Source organism: Cyprinodon tularosa, unplaced genomic scaffold (assembly GCF_016077235.1).
Source record: "Cyprinodon tularosa strain WSP-4 unplaced genomic scaffold, ASM1607723v1 ctg917, whole genome shotgun sequence".
In the NCBI taxonomy this organism is placed as follows: Eukaryota; Metazoa; Chordata; class Actinopteri; order Cyprinodontiformes; family Cyprinodontidae; genus Cyprinodon; species Cyprinodon tularosa.
Genome location: NW_024039693.1, coordinates 23,102 through 45,085, shown reverse-complemented (window position 1 = coordinate 45,085; position 21,984 = coordinate 23,102). Strand labels below are relative to the sequence as shown.

At 39.2% G+C, this 21,984-nt stretch overlaps 2 protein-coding genes across 2 annotated transcripts; both read right to left on the bottom strand.

Annotated features, from left to right (window-relative positions):
* Positions 1 to 2,179: 2,179 nt before the first annotated feature.
* On the bottom strand, positions 2,180 to 5,362 carry LOC119776165. Its single transcript, XM_038274445.1, has 4 exons — positions 5,227 to 5,362; positions 5,062 to 5,117; positions 2,857 to 3,773; positions 2,180 to 2,248 (listed from the first exon to the last, which is right to left on the bottom strand). The coding sequence occupies exons 1-4, from the start codon at positions 5,250 to 5,252 to the stop codon at positions 2,180 to 2,182; spliced, it is 1,068 nt and encodes a 355-aa protein (XP_038130373.1). The 5' UTR covers positions 5,253 to 5,362.
* Positions 5,363 to 16,792: 11,430 nt separating this feature from the next.
* Positions 16,793 to 19,131, bottom strand: LOC119776178 (protein PELPK1-like). The gene is made up of 3 exons (XM_038274459.1): positions 18,998 to 19,131; positions 18,858 to 18,913; positions 16,793 to 18,591 (listed from the first exon to the last, which is right to left on the bottom strand). Exons 1-3 carry the CDS (start codon positions 19,021 to 19,023, stop codon positions 16,940 to 16,942), a joined length of 1,734 nt encoding a protein of 577 aa, XP_038130387.1. The 5' UTR covers positions 19,024 to 19,131; the 3' UTR covers positions 16,793 to 16,939.
* Between the last annotated feature and the right edge of the window lie 2,853 nt (positions 19,132 to 21,984).

Genomic DNA, 21,984 nt, shown 5'->3' with positions numbered 1-21,984 from the left:
GGGAGCAGACCAATTTACCTAGTAGATACTGTATTAAAGGTGAAATGACGGCTTTCACAGAGCCTTTTCTGATCCGTATCAAGCAGTCTGACATTTTTATTTAATGTTCATAAACCAACATGGTAACATCCTGTTTTTATGCAGCTGAACAATACTTGAACTACTGCATCATTACCATGAAAAAGTATTTCCAGTGAAAGGTGTAGATTGGGCACTCTGAACTGCATCTTCACTAGTTTGACATGCTGTTAAATCATTAATCTGGGCTGCAGCAACAGGGATTGGTTGTGAATTTCAAAATTGGAGTTTCAATCCAATTTCTCTGAACCACTAAAAGTTACCTTTCAGGTATATAAACATTTAACTACAATATCAGTTTACTTTAGCAAATATAAAAGCTTGACAAACACTGCAATTCTAACATCACTGAAGAAACCGGTTCCAACCAAGCGTATGCACAAACCCAGAACATTTTCAAAGGCTTAGCTCCGGAAACAGTTTTATGTAACATGCAATGAACCATCAAGGTCACTTCTCATTTTCCTGCTAAGTCGCCTTATGAAGGCAACATTTAAAATGCAAACTTGTAACACTACTCCATTCTGGTAGGTGTTGATTCAAAGTGAAATATTTGCTGGTACTTGGAGTATTAATGTTACAAGGCATTTTAGTTACCATGTAACTTGAACTTTGCAAGATTGACCTGCAATTTCCCAGATTAGAGATACCAACTAGTATTTGGTGAGGTGTTGGGACAATTCAGCCCATTAAGCATCTCTAGACTTAAAGGGGAGGGATAGCTCCATTTTTATTGGAAAACCCCACCTAGCCTAATAGTTCAACAGTAAACATTAAGGGTCCAAACAGAAGAGGACAAGTTATGTCACAGTGAAAAAGGGGTCCTGCTGTGTCACCCCAATTTCCAATGAGTCATTGCGCATCAAGGATTGGGCAGCAATAGTAGAAGACTGATGACTTTTTGTGCAAGAATGAACCTTTCGACTCAAATACCTTTCAGATTACAAGTCACTGAACTTTTAGAAGGAACCACCTTTTAAAAAGACTTGTAAACTGGTTTCTGTATGTCCTAGGTTGCCAGTTCTCAAGTCAAAACACTAATTTTAAGTTCTGCTGGGATTTTGCTACTTTCCTATGACAGAACCAGTTAGAACATCCATGCTGCTGGTTATAGAGTTCACTTTTGAAAGGGAGGGACAACATCTGGAAAGCTTATATGTGAAAGCAGTTTTATTGAAGTTTCAAATACAAGCAATAGAATGAACAGTATAAGCCAAGTTTGTTGGTAAGGTACATAACCTCCAAGTATTAACTCAACTGCATGGCCATAAACACTCACTTAGACCTTGTAAGCTGCTGGCGATGTCTTTGTCCAACAGGGTATTGCCAGAGCATAAAGGCATTTTGATCAGGATTGTATGTTGATTGAGATAGAACTTGAAAAGTACTGGAAGGAAGAGGAATAGAAGTTGCCTCTGCCTTCTGCAAGGAATTGAATTTTTGTGGGACATTAGGGCTCTGTCTTTTAGGTTCATTTTGACTTCTACTTACTGGAGGCTGGCAAGGCATTTGCTTGCAAGGCTGAGGTCTTGCACTTTGGTAGAAGTAGGTTGAGTCTTTAAAATCATCTTTATGGCCAGGCGTAGAAGATGCAGATCCACACAGAGGTTGTACAGCAAAGGGCACCTCTACAGTGTCCTTCCCAGTCCACTTATTCTGGAAAGCCTGCCCAAAAACAGCACCACTGCCATCCGTATCAATCCTTACATCCTGGTTGGCTCCATGATTCTCTTTTGGAAGTTTATTTTGAGTTTGATACCAAGAGGGCGTATTGTGTGGAGTCTGTACATTTACAAAAGGTGCTTCTCTTACACTATTGTGCCAATAGAGATGAGGGCCATAAACTTGTTTATTCCATTCTTGCGGCTGTTCAACAGGAGAAGCATCTGATTTTAGAGAATTAAAGGCTGAAAGGCCAAAAGCGAGCGGCGGATAATGTGGAACTGAAAGAGTCTCAACATTCCGCATGAGATCACTGGATGGTTGGAATGGATTTCTGTAAACTGTAGAGGCAGGTGATACATTATCTGTAGGTCTAGAATTACCTTTACCATTGTTGCTGATGCTGGGCTTCTGAGAACTGTGTGAACTTTGAATTCCTTCAGCTCGAGATGGTTTTGGCTGGATAGATGTGCTCTCGTCCCTCTCCAAGGGGCGGGATGATCCAACACTAAGAGGTTTAGAGAATATCAGTTTTGGAAGCTGAGGTTTGAAAACGTTTGACTTTTTATCTTCCACTTGCTGTTCTCTGGTAGCAGCAGCAGGGACAACTTGCCGACTTTGAAGCCATGAGGAAAAATTTGGTTTAACATCTTTAGGTTTTGAAGGAACAGTCAAGGTAAACCATTTCTTTAGTTGAGGTCGTTTTTCCAGATTTAAATTTGACCATCTCCCTTGAGGTTCTGTTCTTTTGTTCTCAGCATCATCAAGCTCCAAGTAAGGCCGTTTTAATTCTGTCTGTGGCAAATTTGATTGCGGTTTTGTCGACCCTGTGTTTTGATTGAAAAGAGATTCAAAGCTTTGAGGATTGATATTCAAGTAGTTCTTACTTTTAGTGACATTTGGCAACACTGTTTTACGTGGGAATGAAAATTCAATATGCAGACTTGGATATTCAGCTTTACGGTCCTTTTCATTTTTATAATTCGTCACATCTCTGACAATGTTGGCAGCAGAAGTACTGGAACCTCTTTGGAACTGAATGCTGGGAGAACCACCACGTTCAAGACCTTGAGAACCAGCGTTATATTGCAATGGAGACAAATATTGCTTTTGTACAGAAGGTGGAACAATTTGATTGTCCTTTCTTGTGGGGCTCTTGAAGAAATCCAAATTTTCAATATATTTGACAATGGACAGCGATGGAGGATTAGTTGAATCTGGTCTTTGAGCTCCTACATCCTGGCTCAGAGGTTTCTCCAGTTTAATTTGAGGACGTTTATAGTTTAGTGGCTCAGTATTGGAGGCAAGTTTGCCTTGATTAGGTCGTGTATAAATTGACACATATGGCTGGTGCAAAGTTTGCTTGGATCCAGTATCAGGATAAGACCATGTTGAACCATGTTTCTTTGTTTCTTCAGCTGTTGTCTGGCTGAGAGAGGGCCATTTCAATCCAGTCTGAATGGTGCTCAGCCATTTTCCTGGTTCCCCGTAACTGGTCAGAGGAACATTTTTAGGGTCTTTTGGCTTTTCATCAGGACCGCTTATTTTTAATGGCTTCATCGATACAGCTGGGGTAAAGGTAAGGTTGACATGGAGGCCTGAAGCTGAACCATCATCATTTTTCTTTCCAAACTGAGGAACAGTAAAATAGACACTTGACTTGCTTTTAAGTTTAGCGTCAGTCAAGTCTTCAACTCTACTGCCTGAGGTTTTCATTTGGTTTGGACTTAAAAAAGGAAAATCCAGGCTGACCTCAAATCCTCTAGGCCGTGGCAAAGGGTCGATTCTCTGTGGTGAAGGTTGGATTGGAGATAACTGCGACCAACGGTGACCAACTGACTGCCTTGGAGTTAGGCCAATGCTCAAATCTTTGAGAAGAGTCTTTTGGAAGGTTTGCCCTTTACCAAGCTGATTTAAAGACTCTGGGTTAATCTTCGGCAGCCTCAGAGAGCGGACATAATGAAGAGGGCGACGGAAACCATGTGCATCCTGGTTTGGTCCTCTGTCCAGCTGCATTTTGTACCTGGCGTTTGCTGCAAGAACAGACATTCAAGTCAAATGTGTGCATTTACTATACACTGATATAGTTTGAGCTTTTTCTCACTGCAATAGAATAGGAAAGCTAGACTTTCATTTATAGTTTCACCTTAAGTGAATTGAAAATTTTTGTTAAAGGCTTGCAACAAAGCAGACTGATGTTTTTGTAAAGCAAAATATTCAATTCTATACAACAGCACCCCATTTGGAAAATGTGGAAAAAGTTCAATGGTTTTTAAATTGATGTTGCATAGGGGAAATATATACTGTATATAGATGACTCTTGTAGTCACTGGCTGCAACAAATTAAACAATTGCTTTTATTATATCAATGTAAACATTTTCAATAAAATCTAAGGAAAATGGTTCCACATCTGAAGTTCAAACTGCTGATTTGACACAAAATATTTAGCAAGACTATAGATTTGTCTCTTCAATGGATTATTAAACTTTTAAGAGTATATTAGCACAAACCTATGGGCATCGCTAAAATAAAAATTGTACGATTGAAGCACATACTGGATCTCAGTAATGCAAACATGAACAAAGTCCAAACAAGAAGTCTAAACCAATAGCAGAATGGAGAGAAAAAAAAAAAAAAAAAAAAAAATCAAATCTAGCCTGTTTTGGTTGATGTATTGGATCAAGATGAAATTGCTTTAATTTGACAGATTTAAAGATAAACTAGACAACATAGACCAACCACAAACTAATTTCCAGTTTCACAATGTTAATTCTTACAAAGCAACCCACAACTAAATTAATCCCGCATGACTTCCACTAAGGAGACACGTTACGTTACGTAAGGGGATACGTTTTCTGGGCCAAACCTCAGATAAGGCTATGGAAGCACTTGTAGTAAAGGCCCCTGATATTTAGAGCCCATGTTTCCTATGCAAGGTGATAACTTTTTTTTTTTTTTTTGTAGAACATTTGGCTACAGGCCAAATCTCCTTAAATATGCTAAGCAAATTTTGGGCCAAATAAATCTCACATTCCCCAAAGTTGGAAAAAAAATATAAGAGTATCAACTGAAATATAATTTTAATATTGCCTTCTTGCTAGTAGATATCCAACAAATTCATGCATTTTAAACACCGGGACAAATTGTTAAATCCATCTTTTTTAGCAGCCCAAGTCATGAAAAACATCTCTTCTGACCTTCAGGGACACAGAGAAAATAAAGTTTTATTACCGTACTTGAGACTGTGGGTTGCTGGGCCTAAAACATTTTATTACTCCTTTGACCAGTTTATAATGTTGCAAAATTTAAGTCAGAATTACCTGCTTGTAAACTGGAGGCACAAGTCACCTCTTTTACTAGACAAAGCAGCAATATCCTGTGGAAGAAAAAAAAAAAAAAACTTGTTAAATTTTAATCAATAGCACTGAGTAGTTGCAAGATTAAGAGGCAATAAAGAGACAATACACAACTTTGTTCTTATTTACCTTGGAATTATGAAGCCAGCAGCCATGACTGCTGCAGCTGCACTCAATGACCGTCCCCTGAAACCTTCCAGCTACGAGTGCAGAGCTGCCCTGTCAGTTTTAGCTCCAAATGAACAAAATTCAAATTCATCCAGCAGCTACAACAGACAAGGACCTGTAGAAGCCTTTAAGGTAGCAACCAATCATTATAATGAGATGAACAGCAAATTGGGCAAAACAACAACCTCACACAGGTGTGATCACTTATTGTGATTGCTTTGGTGAACCTCATGTAAGCTGCTTTTAGAAAAGTAACCAATAAGGAATAATTTTTTTCAGTCTGAAGTCCTACGTTTTTAGTTCTCAAGTTTATTTTGTTCAGTCTGAGGCTATTAAGACAGAAAAATGTAGAAAAGATTGAGCTTTACATTAACTAGCTAAAATGTTTTATCACAAATATTATTTTTTTGTAATGCAATTAGGGAGAAAGCTTTCCTCAACCTGACAAGACTGCTTAGATAAGATATATATATATATATATATATATATATATATATATATATATATATATATATATATATATATATATATATATATATATAAATATATATATATATATATATATATATATATATATATATATATATATATATATATGAAATGGGATAATAAAGGGGGAACAAAATACTTCTTATAATTGTTTTATTTAAGTTAAACAAAAACAAAAATAAACAAAAAAAGGATTCAATCATTTTCTAAATGTGCCAGGCCTCTAGTCTGTTTGGCCTGGGGGAATTATATGTACCACTCTGCTACCCTGCAGAAAAATTATGGATAGATGGATGCTTTATAAGCTTTGTCCTCCTTTTTCAGTCTGAGGAGTTGGAAGGTGGGTATTTACAAGTATAGGAATTGATATGATATACACTATATATGGATTGTACGCTTCTCTTTCAAGCAAGCCTTAAAGGAATAGTACACCCAAAACATGATTAGCCTTCATTTTCTACTCACCCCCATGCTGAACAACACTCTGGAGTACTTTTTTGATATCTCAAATGCATCTGGAGATCTGGGAGGCTTCTTGCTGTCTGCTGACATTCAAATAATGGAGGTCTATGGCGCCCGAGGCAGAAAGGTCCATAAAAGTCCACAAAAAACGTGTCAATATTCCTCCATACTGCTCGTCCAATGTATTCCAAGTGTCCTGAGTGGGTAGCGTCCAGAATTTACTCGAAACGAAGTCATTTAGAATGTTTTTAAAGCATAAACAGTAGTGTATAGGATTTCCTGAAAGCGCGCGCCGGCGCGTTCATGACGCTACGGAAGCCGGCAGACCAAACCAGATGAAAGTGCGCATTCAGCGTCTGCTCTGCCGATAATGCAAGCGTAGAATAAGAAATGTGCTGTTTACCTGTGCAAAGAAAGAAACAACGAAAGAAAAATGTCGGAGGACTTCAGTGTTGAGGAATAGCATGAGTTCTTTGCCGAGCTGAATGCGCACTTTCATCTGGCTTGGTCTGCCGCGGTTTCCGTAGCGTCATGAACGCGCCGTCGCGTGCTTTCAGGAAATCCTATACACTACTGTTTATGCTCTAAAAACATTCTAAATGACTTCGTTTCGAGTAAATTCTGGACGCTACCCACTCAGGAAACTTGGAATACATTGGACGAGCAGTATGGAGGAATATTGAAACGTTTTTTGTGGACTTTTATCAACCTTTCTGTCTCGGGCGCCATAGACCTCCATTATTTGAATGTCAGCAGACAGCAAGAAGCCTCCCAGATCTCCAGATGCATTTGAGATATCAAAAAAGTACTCCAGAGTGTTGTTCAGCATGGGGGTGAGTAGAAAATGAAGGCTAATCATGTTTTGGGTGTACTATTCCTTTAAGTTATTATGACACCTAGTGTTTGAAATCTGTACAACACAGAATTCATATAGCAGCCTCCGTCTCCCTGCAGAGAATTTTTTGCAGGTTGTCTCTTCAAGCTCATCAAGAGAATCCCAAGAGTGGGTGAAGCAGTAATCAAAGCAAAAGGTGGCTACACTGAAGAACCTAGAATATAAGACATATTTTCAGTTGTTTCACACACAAGTATATAATTCCACATGTGTTAATTCATAGTTTTGATGCCTTCAGTGTGAATCTACAAGTTTCATAGTCATGAAAATAAAGAAAACTCTTTAAATGAGAAGGTGTGTCGAAACGTTTGGTCTGTACTGTATATCAGCAAGTGTTAAACCATTTTCTCTTACCTATCAGACTGTGTGACTCTAAAGGGCCTCACCAATTTCAGATATTCTGATTGACCCTCAGTCCACACTTGAGAGGTACTAGTCACATGTGATAAATTCTGTACTTTCTGGAGGAGTGAATACTGAAAAGTCAATGACTGAATGCAATCAGCAGATAGAAAATATTTAACGATTTGTCTGTATGATATCATTGAATTGTCTTTGGAAAGTGCATTGAGATGACTTGCGTTTTGATTTGCTGCTATAGAAATAAACTGAATTGAATTTAACTTTCATAACAACACCTTTTCTTCTTTACAGTTTCTAAATTATAGATTATATTTAAGTCCCAAAATATACCTCGTAAACCATCCTTTATGGCTGATCAACATGTGTGTTAAATATGGATAGTGAATAAATGTACCAATAAGTAACGTTTTGTTTGTGAGTGTGTGCATGAATGGGTGAATAAATGTTGTGTAAAGCGCTTTGGTTAAGTCTCCTGACTTGAAAAAAAAGGCGCTAAATAAGTACATGCCATTTACCATTTGTATTTTTTTTTTTTACCACTCACAGTCTATGCCAAAAGACAAAAATACTGTGATGGGGATTATTAGCTGATAAAGGTACAATTGTATTTTAACTCGTGGTCTTTTGTGGTTACTTTATACAGTGGATGATTTATGACTCAGATCCACCCTCCTTTGGTTTGAATGAGTAGAGACGATTTCTTGTGTGGTGATTAATAACTATGCTGGTAGCCATAGTCTTAATCAATAAATTGGTGAAGGCACCTAGATTTTATGAGTCGGTGCAGCAGTCCAACCTTTATGTAAAATTCTAAGAACCCCGGTGAGTAGGTAGATTAAAGTTATGATAATTTATCTAATAATCATTAATTGGGTTTTACCCTCCATTTGAATGACCTATTTATTAGCTATAACTTCCAGTTCTAGCTATTTACTATATTCACAATCTTCAGGTAAAATTAAACAACAGTACATTATCCTGTTGTACCACATGAACTTCATACCTGCCAACCAAAAGTACCAATATCTTCAGCTGTCAGATGTTTTCCCAAGAAGAGGATAACAAACTTGTGTTTGTTATCCAAAAATGCAACAACTTGGCAGGTTGCATTGCGGCAGGCTGGTCACCTACATGCCAAGTAGAGACTGAAATTTCTTCGGGAATCCCACGGGTCACGTGATTCCCGTGTGATTCCCGTGGGATTCCCGTGGGATGGGAGTCAGTATTAGTAACGATCACGTGATTGGGACGGTACAGGATTAAACATTAACGGGAGCAGACGGGAGCGGGAGCAGACCAATAGTAACTAAAAAAAACTAGGATCGATGCCAAAAAATAAAATAAAATAGAAAGAAAAAAAATCCAGTACTGGTGCCGGCATTTTGTAGTTTTTTTCCTTGAAGCCTAAACTATAATGTGAGTCAAAAACCACCCAAAAACCACAAGTTTTTCACCCGCGCTCAAAAGAAATTCAGATTCAATGTATTGGCAGAAATCTTATTGAAGACAGCAAGAATGGGAGTGGCGCAGGAGCGGGAGTCATTCTGAATGGGAGCGGGGTGGGAGTGGGAGTAATTTCACCAGGAGTGGGACGGGACAGGATTTAGATTTCTACTCTGGCCCGGGATCGGGACGGGACACCATTTTTTTCTGTGGGAGTGGGACGGGACAGGAGTGAAAATCCACTCCCGTGTCAGTCTCTAATGCCAAATTGCACTGGTTTAAGTCATGGCTTGTATGATGAGAGGAAGTAAATACAAAGTAGAAAAAAATATTTAATAAATAAATCAAGTTTCCCTATTTGGATTAATTCAGCGTACAGATTAATAGAAGCGGTTTTGCCTGTCATAGGTATGAAATAATAAATTACTTTACTTAAATACAAACAAACAATAAGTAGGGTTAAAAGAAATGTTTACATTTGGACAAATGTTAAGAAATTACAAATTTCTTTAAATATGTATTAAAGATGTACACCATTTAAAGCAACACTGCGTAACATTTGACCCAATTAGAGCTTATACAGCACTATGGCACATATTGATGCTCTGTGTGGCTCACCTTCTCAAAATGTTGCCTATGCAACTTGATAGGGTTTGGATCTGTAATGTACTTGGTCTGAGCCAGTCTGAGCTCCCATTAAATACCAGAGCTCGAGTAAACAGGACAATGATCAGATATACTTTAGGTCCTCTGATGTCATTTCTTGATCTAGAGGGGTCAATGTGTTTTTGTAATTACAAATAAATTCACAACTTCTCAATATGCTGGACCACCGTGGTCTGCAATCAGATCCCACAACACAGAAAAAACTGTTTCATTTTGCAACATTTCACAGTTGGCCATAATGGGGGCTAATGCAAGTTCCAAGTGTAGCACCCCTAGTGGCTAAGAGTCACATGGCATTACTTTAACAAGGAATCCAGGAGTTAATGTTGCAGCACCAGCTCCCCTTTAAATGATCAATCTGCTTTTGCAAATGTAATCCATTTAACCTGGGATTACACAAAGAAACTGATTTACTGAAAAAATATGCACAATGCACAAAGTTTTGCATTTTTTTTTAATGAAAGATAAACCAGAACCTGTTTTCTAATTCCTAAGGATAGCAGCAATGCATCAACTGGTTATCAGCTTCAAGAGTAGTGCAGATCACCATGTGGTAGCGCTTTATAAAGGAATGTCTGTTCAGTTTCTTCAGGTTATAATATGACATTATTCACAACAATCAATGTGTAGGAAAAATAAATGATTAACTTCATTTATTTAATGAATCAAACAAAAAAGTTTTTGTTATAGGCATCTGTTTTGGAAATTTTACATTAAGTAGTTATTTTATTATACTCCATTGTCACCCCATCTTTTATCACTAGAAATATGTCAATTGCAGAGTGTAAGGGAAAGCTTTCAAAAAAGAAAGTTAATAAGTATATTACAGTTTTCACACTGAATACTTAAAGGTCTAAGATTTTCACAGCCTGTGTTTACGCCAGTGTCACAAAGGCAAGCCGGTGGTGCATCAGTGATTAATTGCTGGCCTTGGTCAGGCTTTCTGAGCTGATGAGCTGAGCATGCAGCATGCAGGGTTCTGGCTGAATGATGGTGATTAATAGCCTGTATGTTTTAACTTGTTTATGTTCCTGTTTTTATTTGTTAGTTGATTTACACACAAGAATGTGTCATTGATTCATAACAATAATTTAATGAATTACAGCTTTCTGTTCTTTGGATCATAATTCTGATATACAATAACAGTATGTGAAAAGTAACATATTCACAATTGGCTATGACTGTGCTTGTTTTTAGTAGAATAGCTTTCAAGTTGTTTTAATGGTTAAACTGGTGAAAAATATGTACTTAAAAATGAAAAAAAAAAAAAGTAGTAGAAAAAGTAGTTGCTCCAGTCAGGGAACCTCTGGCTCGAACGTACTCCTGTAAACTCAGGGGGAATGTTGCAAGTAGACTCTTTTGGAGCAGCCAGGTTCTGGAAGTAGCCTGCAGGTCTAACTTTGAACATCAACAGTAAAATTCCCTGGCCTGCAGGGAGAGCCTATCAGAATTTCTCCCCTTTGCAGCCTGGGCCAGGTCCACAGGAGAGAGAGGGTTCTTTAGCATTTATTGCAATCACAGTAGGAGGTCTCTCATGTTCCTTGAACCCGTTCTTTGGGGAGTGCTGGGGGGCCGCTGAGTCAACTTTTTCCGGGTGGATCATCAAAATAAGAGGTCCTCCTAATTGTCAATCATTCTGGTGATGAGTTTAAATAAAGCACTCATACTGTACATGCTCGTCCCCATTTTCACTTATTGGCGGTGAGTCTGACATAGTTTAAAAATTGAAAAGCTTCTTTTGGAAAGTAAGCTTCTATGAGCAATGCAAACAGCAACTTTTATATAGAGGATACTAAAGGAGAAATTGGCTCTGTCAGGATCCCAGTTTTTGTGTTCGTCTGTTTGTCTTGTCTCTTGTGTTTCTCCCTTCCACCACCAGGAGGCACTTGGCTCCGGTTAGCCTCCTCACACACCTGCAAGCTGTTGCCTCATCACCGGACTGCTCTAAAGCTGCTGGTTGCCACTACTTCGACGCCAGAGTGTTTGCCAGTTTGGGGAAGCCTTCCTGCAAACTGGACCTTTTCTCTCTGTTCGTATCAGTGCGCGCCGTCATTCAGACAGCGAGCTCAACAACAGCCAGATGCATGTCTCGCTCCGCCTAGCTCCTAGCTGGGCGGAGTGAGACATGCATCTGGCTGTTGTCAGGTTAGTAGGCCCTAGCTGTCAGGTCATGGCGCACTGATACGAACAGAGAGAAAATAGGACCAAGTGATAACGACGTGTGACTTTTTCCACTACAATGTTTTTGGGATGCAAAAATATCACTCTTTTGAACACATAATGTTTTGGGAAGAGAAACGTTTTATTTCGCTGGGTCTAGCAAACCTGCCGGACTACTTTCGGCTTGACCAAAGCTGGACGAGAACTCTGCTCACAGGACGCTGCCAGGGGTAAGTCAGTGTGATTGCATGACACTGGTGATGGGGATGCCATACAGATTCATGTCAAAAATCCCGAACTATCCCTTTAAACAGTTTATTGTCGCCTAAATTAACTTAAAATGCAGAAATCTGCCGGCAGAATATGCAGTTTGGATTATTTAGATGAAAAACACCTACCAGCCGCCGCGGTGAACCGCGAGGAGGCGACCCGGCCAGAGGCTGCTGATGAAGGGATCCCTACTGTCGGCGCACCGCTGGTATGTGGGGGTCTGAGCGGCTCCGACAGAAAAAATATTGAAGGCAGGATGATAATCTGAATGAACTGACGGCACTGATTACGTTTTCAGGTGTATTTTCTCACTTAAAAACATATTAAAACTACTTTATTCCCACTGATCACAGCAAATATAGCTGCAAGGCAGAGAAAGGATAGTGAAGCTCCGCCCAACGCGCGTCAGACACACTTTTGCACCGCGCAGCCAGAGCAGCAAAGCTGCTTCAGCCGCGCGTCAGAACTAACTGGTACAAGCAGCAAAAATGAAGCAGCAGACGCCATTTTGCTGCGTCCGATGTGAACGTAGCATAACTGCACAAAGATCGCCACTCTGCTAGCAACGAGAATGCTTTTAACTGGGGCGTGTAGCAGTTCTCGCCGTAAAGCAAGACTGACTCTCGCGAGACTTCTGAGCCTGTGGGTGCGGGTCGGTGCTCCTGCAATTGCAAGTGCGGTATTTCCCCCACAGACCACCAGGGCGGCTGAGAATACCTTTGTTCAACCTGAAATGACTCATTTAATCATCCATAACGTTATGGAACACATTAATTAACTGAAAAATGTTGCATAGTGTGCCTTTAAAAAGTCTTGTATTTTTTGAGTTGCTCTCTGTTGCCCCCTTGTACTGGTCTAATTTCGCTTAGCTCCTTATTGTTACTTCTGTCTTCATCTGCTCTCTATCTGATTAGTTCTCCCATTATTTGTGTCTCCCATATATGTATATATATATATATATATATATATATATATATATATATATATATATATATATATATATATATATATATATATATATATATATATATACACACCTCCTGTTCAGTAAAGGGCTGATTATACTGCCGCAGCAGTGTGTCGCAGTGAGTTTTTGATTTATGTCCAATTTTTAAGCATGGTCTGCACTATGTTATTCCGCACCACAACTTAAGAGGGACAATCACAAACTAGCTGCGGGTCTAGATACGGCCGAGGCGATGAGGAAGTGGAGGCAAGTTTGTGCGACAACGGAGGGGCATGAGTGCGAAAAAGAGTGGGGATCCAGGTGGAAAAAGGGTCCCAGCGTTCTCGCGCACCTCGCCCTTCTAGCTGGTCCAACTTCACGAGTAGTTTTCCACAATGGCGGTCATACAAACAAAACAAGCCGGTAAGTATGGAAGCGAATCGTTACCATATTTAAAATGAAAAAGCATTGAAATGCTTTTTCATTTTAAATATGGTAACGATTCGCTTCCATAGGGGGTAAGGTACTAAACAGGAAATACACATAGTGTAGATCGGATGTAGATTTGAGATCTGACCAATTAGAGGCCTCCTGTCTGCGGCACTGTCTGTGGTCACCTACAATTTTGGAGAGGTGCAGAGTGTCTGCGGAAGGAGCGGGGGCATATTTGCTATAAAACACATGCAGACGACCTGGTTTCTGAGTATAAATCAGCCTTTACTTTTTGCTGGTTTCTTGTACCTTGTCCCCCCATGTGTGTTTTACCCTGACGTCTCCTGGTTTTTGATATTTTGTTATTGGAATTTGTTGCCTTTTTTCATTAAATCAGCAAACCTCATCTTTGCATTTGGGTCATCAACCATCCTCTACCCCCACATTGACACAGTAAGCTTTATGAAGATTTTTCTTTTTCTATTTTTTTCAGCAGGACTTGCCAAACTACCAAAAGAGGTTTTAATGAACATGGTTATTGCTGAGCTTCATCGGCTAGCAAACTGGCCTGATGCATGATCTTTAGAGTACTATTAAAAGAAAGATGAAAGAGACAGGATTGACTGGTTGAAGCTCCCATTACACCTCAGTATTGCCAGGCTGATTAACTCCATGCCACACCATGTTAAACCAGTAATTTCAGCAAGATGGAGCCAAATTAAGCACTGAATGCATACAAATGAAAATATATTTTTCAGAAGCCTGTAATTGATCTATAGCATCTGTTTTAATTTCATCATTCATTTATTTATCATTTCATTTATTCAATTGATCTAGAATAATATTTTTATTTTCTGAGCAACTGTTTGGATTTCCACTGTCTGTAAGCCACTATAAACAAAAAAGGACTTTTAAAAACTTATGTATTAAATCATACAACTTTCACTTTCTGAATAAGTGAGGAATCATTTTTTTTGATACTCTAATCTTTATAGATGTACCTCTAAGGTTTATACCAGCATTTGTGATTCATGTAAAATTCTTTTTTACAAAGAGTGTCATTATTGGCCAAACTCTGGCCCAGTTAAAGAAATTACAGTATCATCCATGAACTTTTTACAATACCCTTTTTCACTTTACATTGCAAAATAAATTCCATCAGTTAGAGGCATATGCACTTCCTTATTGGGTACCATTTTATTCAATATCTTATATAAAGTAAATATTTACAACTTACTTTTACTCTTATAAGCATCTGAAAAAAAATCCCCTAGTTAAATATCAATTATTTATAGAACCACTTGAGTAATACAACTACAACAGCATTTATTTAACCTTGATGTTGCAGAAAGAAAAAAGTTTTAATATAAAAAAGGAACATTCTTGGTATGCAAGAAAGTGAAAGCAAAAGGTCAATCCTCTGCATTGTTAAACAGAATATAGGCCTCATGACAATAAAATGATTAAGCATTAAAAGAAATGTTATGTCGGCAGAGTAGTGTAAAAACCAGCAGGGGGCACACAAGCATCAAAGAACACTTCCCTTAGGAAGTTTCAGTTCTTTTAAAACATGTTTGTGGAAAGTCATTTGTGTGGTATGGTCTGCCCTGATTGTTCTCATTTTAAATGAAATGTTACCATTTTCTCATTTTAACACCTTTTATCATTTACGTTCAATTGTGGGCTGCACGGTGGTACAGTTTGTAGCCCTGTTGCCTTACAGTAAGAAGGTTCCAGATTCAAGGCCCAGGGTCGTACATTATTGAGTTTTCATGTTCTCTCGCCTCTTCCCACAGTCCAAAAACATGACTGTTGATTGGTATCCAAAATTGCCCTTAGGTGAGTGTGCATGGATTGTGTGTCAGTTGCCCTGCAACAGACTGGCGACCCATCATGGTGTACCCCACCTCTTGCCCATAGACTGCTGGAGATAGGCATCTGTAGACAGCTTAGCTAATCTGGCCTTAATGAAATAGTTTTAGGATTTAAATTTAAGTTATCAGAATTCCCTTTTGTGGCTTGCCACAAGCAAGATGGATGACAGCTATGCAGCAAATATCACAAAAAGGTTTATGTCAAAGCATGCATTTTAAAATTGCCTAAAGCAGCAACAATGCTTGAAAGCAGATATACTTAGCCAAATCTGAGCTTGATCCCTTTTGCAAGGAATAAAAACCTCTCCACATGTAGTAGGCTGTGGATGGTGGACCAGATGGATGCCCCAAAAGGGTTGCATCAAATCTGGCAGCTTGTGGAATGTCATTGGGATTAATGACTGACATTTTAATTTTTACATATGGAAATATCCAGTGATCAAATTACTTCAATACTAACGTCAGAGATGGGAAGTAACAAAGTACAAATACTTTGTTACTGTACTCAAGTAGATTTTTCTGATATTTTTACTTTACTACTTATTTTTATGGCGACTTTTTACTTCTACTCCTTACATTTTTACACAAATATCTGTACTTTCTACTCCTTACATTTTAAAAAATTGTCTCGTTACTTTAGTTTTGAAATATTTCAATGGAGTTACCGTTATTTTTCACGTCATCAATACCAAATTCAATCTAATTGGATGGGAATCTACGTTGCATTTGACGCACCACTACAAGATGAATCGACAGATTTGGCGGTATTCATTGGCGGCAAATCATTGCAGCTTGGTGGCGTTAGCATAGTAGCATGAACGACGAGATGATTGAAAATGAACACAACGGAGATCTAGTCCTATTGGCAGACATCCATTTAAAATGTAGGCAGCGGCATGAAAAAAGTGGTTTCTACTTTTACTTTTATACTTTAAGTAAATTTACAAGCCTGTACTTTGTTACTTTTACTTGAGTAAAGAAGTTTAATCAGTACTTCCACTTTTACCAGAGTATTTTTTAACACAAGTATCTGTACTTTTACTCAAGTACGGAAAGTGAGTACTTTTGCCATCTCTGACTAAAGTACATGGTTTTAATTTTTCCTTCAAATAATTAAAGTATTTCTGTAGTGCTTTGGTATGAACCTGTTCCACTTTTAGTTTAGGCATCCATTTTAATTCTGAACCCCTTTATACAAAGACCTCAATAAAGTTAATGAGTAAGCCAACGCTAGTGCATACCCAAATGAATTTGAATCATGTGCTCTGCAAGACAAAAATGCCAAGCAGACTACAAAACCATTTAGTGGTGTTGCTAAAAACAGTCTTTAAAGAGTGAAATGTGCATGCAGCAATGTCATAGGCAAAAGGCACAATGCCATTTGAATCAAAATAGCAAGTAACAGCCACTGTTTGGGAAGGGCCTATGAGTGCCAATTGAGCAATGCTGGCAATAGGAAATGAGCTTCTTGTTGACATCCCCAAAAGTCTTGCAACAAAAACAGACAAGTCATACTTTTAAACAGGTTTATTGATGAATCAATAAGACAGCGATGTAGTTGCCACCATAAATATCTTCACCCTAAAGTCAATAGGAGGAAGGGCATCTCTCAACAACAAGAACTCCAGTTGAAGTTATTTCCTGGATGACTTTCCATAAGACATCCAGTGAACTTCAATATTTGAACATTTTTTTGGAAGGTCGTTTGTTGTGTCCAAACACATTACCTAAAATCTGAGGTAGCCCAAGCCTTAGAGGGCGGTCCCTGAGGCCATGGTAGTATGGTCGGTGACTGGGTTGTAAGCAATTGCCTTTCCAGCAAGGATCCTGTGGGGGCAGAGGTCTTGGCCACTCGTGTCCATGACAGCTACTTGGGGGATTAGGCCCTACACAAGGATCCTTTGGGAGCTGTGGTCTTGGCCACTGGGGTCCATGACAGCTGCTTGAGGGATAGGGCCCTATACAAGGATCTTGTGGGAGCAGGGGTCTTGGAAACTGGGGTCCATGACAGCTACTTGGGGGAGTAGGCCCTACACAAGGATTTTGAGGGGGTACAGGTCTTTGCAACTGGGGTCCCCAACAGCTGCTTGGGGGATAGGGTCCTAGACAAGGATTCTGTGGGAGCTGTGGTCTTGGTAACTGGGGTCCAAGACAACTACTTGGGGGATTAGGACCTACACAAGGATCCTTTGGCAGCTGTGGTCTTGGTAACTGGGGTCCATGACAGCTTCTTGGGGGATTAGGCCCTAGACAAGGATCCTGTGGGAGCTGTGGTCTTGGTAACTGGGGTCCAAGACAACTACTTGGGGGGTTAGGCCCTACACAAGGATCCCTTGGGAGCTGTGGTCTTGGTAACTGGGGTCCATGACAGCTTCTTGGGGGATTAGGACCTACACAAGGATCCTTTGGCAGCTGTGGTCTTGGTAACTGGGGTCCATGACAGCTTCTTGGAGGATTAGGACCTACACAAGGATCCTTTGGCAGCTGTGGTCTTGGTAACTGGGGTGCATGACAGCTTCTTGGAGGATTAGGACCTACACAAGGATCCTTTGGCAGCTGTGGTCTTGGTAACTGGGGTCCATGACAGCTTCTTGGGGGATTAGGCCCTAGACAAGGATCCTGTGGGAGCTGTGGTCTTGGTAACTGGGGTCCAAGACAACTACTTGGGGGGTTAGGCCCTACACAAGGATCCCTTGGGAGCTGTGGTCTTGGTAACTGGGGTCCATGACAGCTTCTTGGGGGATTAGGACCTACACAAGGATCCTTTGGCAGCTGTGGTCTTGGTAACTGGGGTCCATGACAGCTTCTTGGGGGATTAGGACCTACACAAGGATCCTTTGGCAGCTGTGGTCTTGGTAACTGGGGTCCATGACAGCTTCTTGGGGGATAGGGCCCTAGACAAGGATCCTGTGGGAGCTGCGGTCTTGGCCACTGGTGTCTATGACAACTACTTGGGGGGTTAGGCCCTACACAAGGATCCTTTGGGAGCTGCGGTCTTGGTAACTGGGGTCCATGACAGCTGCTTGGGGGATAGGGCCCTAGACAAGGATCCTGTGGGAGCTGCGGTCTTGGCCACTGGCGTCTATGACAACTACTTGGGGGGTTAGGCCCTACACAAGGATCCTTTGGGAGCTGTGGTCTTGGTAACTGGGGTCCATGACAGCTACTTGGGGGATACGGTCCCAGACAAGCATTTGGCTGAGGTGGATTAGATTTATGGCAATGCTGTGGTAGATTAAAGGGATTGTATCCCTCACAGCTAAGAGGTGTAAAGTCTGAAGAGTAGACATTTGATTGTTGCCGTTGTAGAGGTCCCAAGCTTGGAACTGTAAAAGAGGACATACGTCAAGGCAAGAAATACAGGACCACTTTGAAATTAGGCCAATTCAATAGTTTGTGCAGGCTTTTGTAGCAATAGCCTTGTCAGACATGTGTATCTGTTGGAACACTAATCACCAATGAGCACACAAGATAGGTCTATTAAAACATACTTCTAGATTTAAAGTCTAAATGTAAGTGCATGCATTTACAACATATAAAGCAGCTTTTAGAGTTACTTTCAGTTTTGCAAGCAACACACAAAAACACTTACCTCTGTACTTGGCCCAAGAGAAGCTTACTTCATTCAGCAGGTAAAACAGATATATACTGTGAAGGAAAAAAATTGAAAGCCAAAAAAAGTTTAGAATACAACAACAAACATCAGGGAATATTCATGTTTAAATGTTGTACCTCAGTATTAAGAATCCAGCAGCCATGAGTGCAGCAACTCTCAGCTGCAAGAACTGAGTGGATGTTGAACAATACAGCACACAAAAATCCACAACCAACTCCACTAGCTTGTCCAGCCAACAAAATCTCCCACACCTCAAGCTGACTAAAAGACAACTGCACTGATGCTTATATATGTTACCTGTCCACAGGTAACTCCCAGCTACTATCAATCTACCAATTCAATGAAAGGTTGAGCAGTTAGTTAAGCCAAGTGCTGGCAGGTGTGATGTGTTTGTAAAATTGCCCTGCAGGGAGTGCTGATTTAGTCCCATTTAAAAGGTAAAAAAATGTCTGCACTTAGGTAAGTGCAGAAATGTTGAATCACATCAAATGGCAGGTCAAAAGCACTTTTTTGTGGTAGTTATGTTTGTGAGGGGGAAATAAGGCTTAAATAATATTAGCATACTAAAATCCTGATTTCTTTTGCAGTTTAATTATTTTTACAACTATTCTATTGTTTTCTTAAGTGAGAGCAAGAAAGAAGAACTAAAACATTAATATGTTTTTATTTTGGTTCTTCCCCCTCTCAGCCTCTACTTCATCAGAGCAATAGCATGTACATGTTCAAACTTCTGTCTGTGAAAGTCAGATTAGCCTTCCATTTCTCACTGATATATTAGTTTTCTAATCACAATCAACACTGTGGTTCTGTTCAAATGTAAATATTAGAATCAGGTTTAATGGAAGTTATTTATTCTTTTTTCATGGTCCGGTACCAAATGACACACGGGCCGGTACCGGGCCCGGTCCTGTGGATTGGGGATCACTGTCGTAGAAGATCATTTCTAAGTTCTAATGAGGTGAACTTCAGTAAATGTTACTATATTTAGACAGCTCAAATAGTTAACTTAAGAAGCTAAAATTTTACAATTTGTATGATTTATCTTAATCAATTAACATAGACAAGAAGTACAGCTTTCTTAACTACACCTCTTAAAAGTTATTGCCAACAGTGTAAGATTTGTTGACAAAGCGGGCTTATTTGTGCTGAAGATGCACTCATCTGAGCCAGAAGCAGAGAACTAACATCAAACCGAGACTAATGAAACTGTGTGGAACAGTGTGGAACCCTGATGGTAGCGCAGATGCTGACAATCTTTCCTGAGAAACTAACAGCTGTCATCCTGCTGTCACCTGCAGATATCACACGAATGTGATGATCGTTTTGCCACATTTTTTTTCTGCAATCACTTTCAGATTTCTTGACCACTTGACATGCAAAAGACAAAGGGCTCCTGCTGCTCAACAAGTCAAAATACTTTTGTTCAGAGTTTTGACAATCAGAAACATATTTGGGCCACCAAAAGGAGACACATTTAGCACAGCATATGGATATGTCAGGGTTCTATCAGGTTGCTTTGTGGAGTATAGAGCTGTCGCCACTGTCATTCTCAAGTTTCACTTACTGAATTCTCCTCAATAACCTGGGGAAGGAAGAGGGCCTCAGGCTAATGAGAGATTTTTTTATTGTGAAATAAAAACCAGCAAGAAAAAAAAAAAGTAGCTGCTTTTGCTTTATAGAGAAATTAAGATTGCATAAATGCAGGACAGGAAATGGTAATTCCTAATGTCAACCAAGCTGTCAAAATATGCAACTGTTCTCGTTTGTGGAATTGCCATTAGACAAATAGTAACTCAGTTCCTTTTTTTTCTAATTGTGGAGAAGCGTCTGTGTTGCATATGCAAGAGAATAAGACCAAATTTTTCCAGATTTATGCTGAATTTTTTGTATCAGTATGATTTTCATTTGAATCACACTGAACAAAATGACTTGATGTATAGAAAAAGGTTTATAAAGAAGAGAAATTCAAGAAAGGAACTCTAAAAGTGCAATTAACTTCTACCATGATTAAGATTTTGTTATGATCTTTTCTTTAATTTTCATTTACTCTATTTTTCTATTGGGTGTCATCACACATCTATATATATATTTTCCCCCAATAATAATGATTCCACTTGCGGATAAGGATGTGAAATTGTAATTATATTCCTAATTTTTATGATACATTTAGGTAAAATACAACACAATTACTGCAAATTGACAAAGTAAGAAAAAACAAGAGCACACCCATATTAAAATATGTGCAACTGAGTAAAATATTTTTTCTAGATTGTTTATATTTCTTCTCAAGGGGATTTAAAAATAAGCAAAATGAGCTTGAGGTAGAACAGTACGTCATTGTCACTGTAACTGTACACAAAATATAATTGAAGGAGAAATATTTATAGGCATTAAAACATCACATTTTTCAATAACTACCAACCAGCTTTTGCTTATAGCTAAGAAGGACTAAATATTAGAGGATGGAAATCCTTCTTGTCAACATTCTAATGTTTAGCCCCTTGAACCCTACGGACCCACTGGCGGGTCCAGCTGCTACGTGACCTCGTAATTTTACCAAACCCCCAGTATTGATGTAAAAAACATATTTGGCACAGTTTGGTGACATTTATGGATAAATGTGCCAAAATGGCCTCTCCGCCTAAGAAATTTCTCACTAATACCATTCTAAAATAAATATGATTCATCTGATTGAGTCCAAATTTTGTATATTTTTACACAACATTTAGATTTAAAAGTCTGTACTACTTTTTTGTGCTATAAATAATATTTTGGTAGTGTTTTGCAATGTTTATTTCAAAGAAAATTTTGGCGAGGTTCAAAAAATGCTAAATATTTTGTATTTTGTCCCTAATATTTCAGGCAGGGTCAAAGCTACAATGGTGCTGACACCAGAAAACCATTCTATGACATCTAACCTTTACAGACGTACCAAAAGTTTCTTCTTACATCTAATAGCTGTGAGGCTATAAGTTATTTACTTTTGTGTGTTTTTGTCAGGCAGAAATTTATTTATACCCCCTGAGGGTGTAAGAGGTTAGATAACTTCTTTGATTTCCTACCCCTTCAAACAGAGATATGTACTTTAAACTTTGAAGTCATT